Source organism: Limulus polyphemus, unplaced genomic scaffold, assembly GCF_000517525.1.
Source record: "Limulus polyphemus unplaced genomic scaffold, Limulus_polyphemus-2.1.2 Scaffold622, whole genome shotgun sequence".
In the NCBI taxonomy this organism is placed as follows: domain Eukaryota; kingdom Metazoa; phylum Arthropoda; class Merostomata; order Xiphosura; family Limulidae; genus Limulus; species Limulus polyphemus.
In genome coordinates this window covers 385,777-395,274 of record NW_013666232.1, presented here as the reverse complement: position 1 = coordinate 395,274, position 9,498 = coordinate 385,777, and the positions used below count along the sequence as shown (strand labels likewise).

The following is a 9,498-nucleotide window of genomic DNA, read 5'->3' as shown; positions in this document are numbered from 1 at the left end:
CTTGTGTCGGTTACTGTTGATGTTGTACACAATTAAACTGTGGAAGTAATGTAGATTGCGATATTTAATTATCACTCTGGGGATAGACAATAGCATTGTTTTTTTTATTTTAAGAACAATTTTGATAATTTTTTTTATGGAGGTTTTTCTGGTTAACAGTGCAAAACTTGTAGTTATCAGTGGCAACCTGGTGATCAGGCTTTTTTAGCAGGTCTGATTTATTGCTTTTTTCTATGAACTAATTCTTTCCAGCCAAGCTTTAAGGAACAATAACAATTAATATTAGCATTTAGTAGGGAAAATTAAGTGTTTATTAAATATCTTACTTATTAGCAGCTGGTTCTTTCATGTCAGCTTATAAGTTATGTTTAAGTTTTATTTGAGTCATGAAAAACATTAATTTTTTACTTGTATTCAGTTTTGATTGTTATTATTCAGTAACAATGTTTGGATCAGTAGTGGAAAAAATATTGGCAGTGAGAATGTATATGTATATTTTTGTCTCTTCTAAACTTGGGATGTTCCAAAAATTAAAGGAAGTATCCTGTTGTGTGAAACTTGTTTATTGTCAGATATACAGACTATAAACAAGTTCTAAGATCCTAAAATTAGGTTTGAATATTTTTCTAGTTTCATTCACATTAAGTTTCACTTCAGCTCTTAACATCCTGTGAGTTTAAGGCTTTTTTTCAGCAAATATTTCATTCTAGTAGTGTACATATATCTTAGCATGTAAACTTCCTTTGGATATTGTGATGAATATTAAAAAAAAAGGCTGTACCATGATTCTCACATTGATCTCTATTCTCAGGGATGAACAAGTATTATTTAATACTGACTGACAGCAAAGAAATAAGTTTTGTGATATAATGTCATTAACAGAATGATAACAGGAGAAGAGTCATTGTTCTTTGTTCTGCAAGATAATAAATTGGACATAAAAAGTTTTATTCTGTATTAAGTTGCATTTGTTTAAACTTCCCTGTATTTTGAAGAGGATCAGTTTGTATAATGTGCTTTAAAATATTTTTAAGTAGATTTTCTCAGGCTAAAATAATATTCCCCATAGTCTACAAAATATAAAAAGTAATGAAATTACTAGGAAAAATACTTTTGAAACGTTTTTGTTCATAATTTCTCCATAATAGAGAGTAAATCCACTCTAAATGTTAGACTACTTAGATTGTCAGTGGCACATATAGAGTGCAAGTTTAATCTGTATTTTAGTCAAATTGATATTGTAATAACAGAATTTAAAATTAAAATATGTAAAAGAGCACCGTCTGAGAAGTTTTCAGAAACTAGAAATCTGTTATCAGTTAAGTAGTAACCTGTTTTTACAACATAATAGCCATTTACTTAAATGGGAACTGAGGCATTTGATTTTTTTTGTAATTTCACCAGTGTTTAATTTGCGAACAGCGTTAAGTTACAATTGCTGTTAAGAACTGCTTTAAAATATCTTGTGTAACTTTTAAGTTGCTGGAACTGAATACATGGATTGCGCAAATCATTACATAAGCTCATTGGGTATGGGTAACAAAGTGTTTCAATTAAGTCAGTATACACAGAGTAAGAAAACATTTTTTGTAATTAAATATATCATTTTGACTGTATTCAACAACAGAATTATTTCTATGTGCAAGAAGCATAGTGTGTATTTGTTCAAGTATTTAACTTACTGTCACTTTAGCTCGTAGCCCAGCACGGCTTAGAAGCAGAGAGGCACCTCCTACGGTGTTTGTTTTCCCACATTGACTTTAGTGGTGATGGTAAAAGTAGTGGAAAAGACTTTCATCAGGTAACTTTTTTAAAGTTCAGTCTATGAATGAAATTTTAATTAAAATAGTTTATGAGCAGCTGTGAATAATGATCAGAAATCTCTTAAAAGGTTAATTAATTTATTTCTAAAAATTGAAACAAATGTTATAAATTTAAAATTTTTAGTGATAAAAACATGAGTTGACTTGTCAACAGCCTTGATGTATTTCAGTTGAAATAAAAATTATTTTAGTGAGTAAATTATAGAGTTCTTTCTCAAGTTTGATATGGAAAAAAATATTTACACTGGTGTTTTTGAATAAGTACTTTTCATTATAAGCTGGTTTTGTAAAAAAAAATATGTGCATTTTAAAAAAGCTTGTTTCATCAGTTGTTTTAAACATTGGTAAAACATTACAGAATAGGTAAAAAAATGTCTTTCATTTAAACATTTCCAAACCATTATTTTCTCATACTGCTTTAAAATATATTAATCATGGTTAGTGTGGACATTCTTTATAAAATGTGGTTGGTTTATTATAAAAAAATTTTTTTAGATGTTTCTCTCTTTTGTATTAAATTATTATATAAGCAAATATTTGGCAGTCTATGTCATCTTTGTATTTTAAGTTAATTTGGCCTAGAAAAAATTCTATACAGGTATTTATAAATGGCTAATAATATAAGCTGTATGAGTCACCATATTATTAGTGACTGCCATTTTATCCTTAAGTACTATAGCCTTGAATTTATTGATTTGATTATTATATATATTTAATTAGGATTCATAGTATACTAGGAAAGATATGTAGAAATTTGGTAACTGAAGCTTTTTTTAACAGTAATTTTTGTAGCTTTTTTTTTCAGAATTCTTAAAAAAAAATTGGATGTAGTTAGCCCTAAGTTCAAATTGGGTGTCATGCGCCTATGAAATTTAGTCATACATTCTTCGATAGTTATTGCAGCAGATTATATAATTGTCACAAAGAATAAGATAAACTATTTTCAAAGAAACTATGGAGTAATTAATTGATGTAAAACTAGCTATAAAATCAAGTTGAAGTAAAAGATGCTTGTGTTACTGGCCAATAGTTAGTGAAAACGTTTTCAGTAAGTATTAAGTATAAGCAAATAATTGAATATGTTTACTTCAATTATAGTTTTTTGATAGTTGTTTCTCTATGTTTATATTCAACATCTGTTTGTTCTTTTAGATTCAGTACCTAACTCAGGAGTGTGCCTCATTGATAAGCAAGCCTAGTTTTGTATCGAATTTGTGTAGTGCAATAGACAAACCTTTGCATCATCAGAAGGTAAGTTAATTACAGAATATATTTATTTAACATGCATGCCCATCTAGTTAACCCTCTCGCTACTAGCTTCCTTTTCTGTGCATGTTATGAGGTATTACTGAGTTGCATTCAAAATCTCATTGAAGGATTTTGTTATCATGGTATACAAATAAACTTGGCATCAAAATGTGCCTAATAATCCAAACTATAACACTATATAAGTTTTAAGTTCTTGATTTTATAAGGCAGTGTTAAAAACAAATTCTCAATTTCCCCTTGTATGAGAATTGCGACATTTACTCTCTAGGCATCCCTTCTTCTCTAATTTACCTAACACCCCTCTGAAAATTACAAAATTTAATGTAAATTACTCATTATAATGTTGTCATTGCTGAGGCAAAACATAGTTTTTATAGCCTTCAATCTGATTTAGTTACAGAGCCATAAAATAGAAAATCAGATCCCCCCTCTTGCCATGTCCACCTGTCACACATCCTCTCTTACAGAAATTGTCAATAGTTCTCTCTGACATTTAATAATATATCATTTATAATTAATAGAAAGCCAAAGTTTTATTCTATCAAATGATGTAATGTATTAAGTTGTTTGCTGTACAGAGAATTGTCTGTTTTGCGTCCAGTTCAAAGTTTATTCCCATGGGAAACACATTGATGAGTTTAGCTGAATTTTTAATGGTTCTTGTCGCATAGTTAGAAAGCCCAAAAAATTGTGATAGTTATAGGAATTTGTCTACTTTTTGTGGGTTATAAGTCTGTGTTCTTTGGTGTGTTATTTAATTCAATAAAAAATTACTTAGTGCAGTAGTACCATTAGTATAAAAAAGTAGGGTTAAATTTCATCAACAGTGGCAGCAAGAAAAAGAAAACCCAGATAAGTAATATATTTCTTGTTATAAAAACAACTAAAATTTAACTTTAGTTAGAATAGGTAAAATAAATAATAATAAAACATTTTCATCGGGCATGCTTGCAAGTAGCCTATGAATTATGTAATTCAATAGGGTAGCGTAACCTACATGTTTGCCAAGTGATTTACAATTTATTTGGCACGAATATTAGTTAGACATGGTTCATAGGGCAATAAAACAACATAATTTAAGTATTAATAGATGTATCCTGTTATGAGTTTAAAGTTATTTAGAATAAACAAATGTAGTTTTGTGTATCAATTTTAAGTCATTCTAGAAGGGATAAAAGGGTAATTTCGATTTTTTTGGGGTTATGATGTCAATCAAATTAACCAACCTTGTGTAGAGTTAGGGTAGATAAAATAACAGACAATATATAAAGTTTTACTGAAAAAAACCATTGAAATTTGAGATTTTTCAGATGAAGAAAAGTATTTTTAAATTTGACATGAAAATCACTTTGCACTCGAGCAGTCAAAACTTTGACTCCTTATATCATTTAGAAATTTTTAGTGGAAATACTTCATTAAAAATTCTGATTTTTTTTTGTCTACAAATGACTTAATGCTTACTGGAAGCTTTCAAAAGTTCGTGAAGATACTTAAAATATATTAAAAGTTATAGTATGGAAACTTTAAAGATCAATTTTTAGGTCAAATTAACTGAGTCTGTAGCGAGAGAGTTAAGAAATAACATGTACACAACAGCAAGAGAGAAAGTATACAAAAAGTTTGTTTTTATGAACAACATTTATGATGCGTACTTATGATTGCACCTGTATTACATGTCTCTCGCATCAGATTGGCCATGACATAGCTATTCTGTGTTCTTTATCACAGTGTATGTATTATTCTGAATTTTTATTCTCTCTCCTGTTTTGAACTGAATATGTCAAATGATCAGAATTGGCCACCATTTGATCTCTGCCCTTTCTTTTGTAGAATTGGCCACTCACCAATTCGTTCAGATCCAGTGAGAAATTTTTATATTTTTTTTGGGGGGGGGGGGTCTTGTGCTGGAGACAAAATACAAGTACTAGTAGGTTCAATTCAAGATTGTCTTGTCTACTTTGGTGTTTACACTTAACCTAAATTGATATCTGAGGCTCCTTTTAACTTGCTGATTAATGGACTGCAGACCAATAACAGAAATGTCTTTAGAAGCAGGAGGTATCCTAACGCCTATAGAGGTAGGTTTTAAATCTTTTGCCATCTGCCTTAATAGTGCATGCTTTTGCCTTTTTTGTTTAATTACATAGAATATTTATTTTTCTTTCATCAGACATTCTGTGTATGTGTATAAAATCATTTAGATGGAGCCTAAAGTAGACAGAGAAAGACATGATCTGATGATAGTTGGGGGTGGGGGGCAAGTATATGACAAAATTGTCAAAATTATTTTCAGTACTTAAGGACATTCTGTTATCAATGAAAATATATTACAAACTTGCTGAATGTCATGGATTCCAACCTTACTTTCAGTCTCATAAAATATCTTATACATAGGAGAGCAAAATTGTGAGACTAGAGAATTTCAGACACAAAAGAAATCAGTCAACAGCTATGTAGTTTTGCCTAATTTATTTTCAGGAACCTGGACAAAATATTTATATCTGCCTTTTAAAATATTCAATTTGTAAATGTTTGGTCAGTAATCTGCCCTAGTGGAAACTGATTTTTATAATTATATCTTCAGTATTTCATGAAAGACCAGTTTACTTAACAGATATAATAATTTTGATTATAAACACTTGAATGTTGTAGCTGTCTGAATATTTCATGAAATGACCAATTTGTATGCTTTAGGTCATTGTAACATGTGTGAAAGTGGCAAAAGTTCACACAGTAAATGCATGTAAATGATGTAAATATTTAGTGCTCCAAAATGACCTAGAATGCACCAGAGGGCATGTTTGACCTCCTCCCCCCTCACTTCCAGAGGCCTATGCATCCTCAGGACTTCTGACCTTTCAAGTCAGGGATATGTTTTCCACTACCAGTGAAACACATTTACGTACTGTTTTTTACTCTGTTTGTTTCTTTGGTTAAATAGTATTGGCACTAGTATATTAATTGTATTAGCCATTGTATAAAAAATAACGAAAGTTACTTAGAGATTTGTAGTGGGTGCTTGTTTAAAAGTTCAAAAAAATAGACTCCTCCATGATTTTTAAAACTAGCTTATGATAAAGGTTGTTTTGAATTAATTAATTGTAAGATTAAAAGAATAGATTATGAGTTTTGTAAAATATATATAGTTTACTGCAGTTTCAATGTAAAATAAACTTGTTGATTGTTATTAAATTAATATTTGTGCACAGATAAAACACAATTTCTCACAGTTAATTGAAGGATTGTATTTGTCTGATCTTGATCAATTTTTCATCATATCTGAGAAACAACAAATTATGCTTATGTACTATTTAATGGTAACTGTGTTTCGTGTATTGCAAGTTGGTGTATATATACAGGAAATTTTACAAGTAAGACAAAAAATTATGCTATTGCTATATAATGGTATCTGTTGCATATATTATAAGTTAAAATTTTCTTAATTGAATTTGTAAAGTGCACACATACTTATAATAACCTTTCAGGATGGAACATAGCTTACACATTTTGACTGTAATGAACCTCCTTAACCATAAATAATGTAAATTATTCAGTATATTTGAATATTAACACTAAGACTGTAATTTTTACCACATATTATTTATTGCTCTTGAAAATAATTCATAATATTAAGAAAATTATATAGCATATTGTCAAGAAAACTGATTTTAAGTTTGACAGTGTATTAGTATATGATATTCTCTTGAAACTTATTATTGTAATGAGTTTTTTAGTTTTGAGTTGAATTACTTAATTTTTTATGTAAATGAAAACATAACTTGTAAATTACAAATTGTATTTCTCATTCAATTTCAGCAGCTGTTAAACAGCTAAGAAGGAAAGGTAATAATTTAACACAAGTTCAGGGTTTGGTACTGGAAGAAATTGGAGCTAATTTATGTAATTGTGTGAAATGTATACTGATGTCTTGTTGCTTTTCAAAAATATCTTGCAAAGTACACTGAGGTGTATGATCAAAGTTTTTGGAGTCATCAGACAATTACCAAATGATGACATTAAAGATCTTTCTGTTGTGTAACTGAGAAAATTGATTGGAAGGTTATTGTATATACATATATTGCAAACCGTGGTGTCTGTCCGAGCATTCGTCTGTCACCTGTTTGAAAAGCTGTACATGTAGGAAAAGCTCAACATTCACTTTTGAAATGATGGAGAAAGCCATGAATAATGTTGATGCCAAATTTTATTTTGCAAGCTGGATATTCTACATTAAATTGTTAGAAATAAATCACACTATCAATCACATTTAGAAACTTGATGTAACTTAAAGAATAAAAATGTACATTTGCTATATATCTTTGTTGAGTGGCTCTTAGCATGACTGAAATGCTCAACAGTTACTTTTCACAGTGGGTGGTATAAGTAGCCCAGAGCTTTGGCTTTGAGTGCAACACAAGTAATCTTTTTAAATCCATGAAATAATTTAAATTGATAGATTGATTTAAACTTTTTCTATTATTGGAGATGGGTACTTTTGCTTGCTTTTAAATATAAGGTTCTTAACATATATAACAAAATATAGTATGTTAAACAGATCCATTTAAATTTGTTAAATGACTAATCTCAGAGGAAAAAGTAAGCACAAATAATATTTAAGCAGTATTATTTGTTTTACTATAGGAAAACAAAACCCATGAGAAACTGAAGGACACTACTGATTTTATGAAAAATTAGTAGGGTTTTTATGAAACTTTACAGAAATATATTGTAAAGATGCTAAATAATACATCCATTTTTGAACTGTATTAATCCCTGAACTTAACTTTCAAAGTGATGAACTTTCCTTCTCATATGTACACAGGTCAACTTTATATGTTTGGTGGTTTAAGTCATTCAAGTAATCCTTACTAGGTGTTATTGTAACATAATAATGTTTTTAATACAAAAAGTATGGTTTTCAAGCCCAGGAGTGGGAGCAAATCAAATGACATACTATATATACAAGTATGTAATGACAAAGTAAATTATGAATCAGGTGTTTATAAGTGTTTTGAAAAGCATTAGACTGCATCTTTATGCATATGCAAAGCATCCCCAAGTATGTATGTATTCAAATTTTAGCTTCATTGAACTTGCATTTTTATGTTACAAAAACAAACTGGATTTAATATACTTTATATGCTAAGCCAGAATGGTTTTGTAATATTTAAAGAGGAGATTATATTTTTCAATTCCAGAGTTAGTTTCAGTAATTTTTATATAAAAGAAGCTAAAGCAAATTGACTCTTTTTTTCTTATATCATGCTTTGAAAAGTGTAACTGGAATTGAAGGTGTAAAAGTACATTATTTTTATTACTGTATACAGTATAAATAATATTATCATGCAAGATTTGTATTTGAATGATTATATTTTTGATGTGTAAATAGTTGTCCTAATGAATTATGAAACTGTTGAATAAATTTAATCACTTTGTTATTATTAAATTTTTTTTTTAGAGCTTGAGATCTTCTTCTCAGCTTCTGTCTAATTTGAGTAAAGTGCTTAAACTCACTCGAGTACAAGAAGTAGCATTTGGACTTGCACTTCTTCATTCTTCAAATAGTGACCTGTGTAATCACGCAACTCAGTTCTTGAAACAAAAGGTTCCTGAACTTTTGCGATCTTACACTGACTCAGGTAATTATTTTATTTGTATGTTTGCTGTTAGCTTTGAGCCATTTATTATAGAATGATCAAATCTTTAACAAAAATTCTAAATGACTAATATTTGAAGATTTATTTGTAAAAAATGCTGTTTTTGAAGTGTTTTTCCTTAAAGTAAATCATTTGTCAGACATCAGTAAATAATAGTTTCAATTTATTTCTAACTTTATTAATTTAACTTTCAACAAAAGTATTGTACTTTTGTGAATCTCCATAATAGTTTAATTTTTTGTGCTTAATAACTGAAAGGAAAGCGGAAAAAAAGCATATTTTGTATAAAACTAAATATAGATTTTATATGCAGTCTTAAAAATGTTGAAGTAGTGTTTTTAGCTCTTTTGTATTTTTCTTCTTTGAATAGACTCCACAGCTGATCAAGAAGGAAGCTTACAGGATTCTGCACCTGAATTTCTTCATCTGTTGTTAATTTACATTCTTCACTCTCCCAAAGATCAGGTTGGGTTAACTACTGAACAGAAAGAATCCTTCCTGCAATCCTTAAGAAGAGGTAAGATATACTTTTAGTTAATCTGAGTAAAGTTGGTGGCCTAAACTTGTTTTTAAAAAGTGCATGTAAAGATTGTGGTTGTTTTGTTTGTGTGTGTGTGTATATACACAGCGTGGTCACAAGTAAATAGACACCACCTTTTCAGAAAAAATGAAATTTTTAGTCATATACACACGAATTGATATATTAATAATTTAATAAATATCTAGTAGATGTTCCTTTCGCTTCGTGG

The 9,498-nt window shown here is 29.2% G+C and overlaps 1 protein-coding gene across 1 annotated transcript in view; it reads left to right on the top strand.

Moving 5' to 3' along the window:
- Nucleotides 1-9,498, top strand: part of LOC106459523 (CCR4-NOT transcription complex subunit 1-like) — a 101,530-nt gene that overhangs the window by 9,524 nt on the left and 82,508 nt on the right. Inside the window, exons 2-5 of the mRNA XM_022386026.1 lie at nucleotides 1,694-1,801; nucleotides 2,976-3,074; nucleotides 8,551-8,731; nucleotides 9,120-9,266. Coding sequence (XP_022241734.1) covers nucleotides 1,694-1,801; nucleotides 2,976-3,074; nucleotides 8,551-8,731; nucleotides 9,120-9,266 — 535 coding nt within the window. The remainder of the gene's footprint in view (nucleotides 1-1,693; nucleotides 1,802-2,975; nucleotides 3,075-8,550; nucleotides 8,732-9,119; nucleotides 9,267-9,498) is intronic.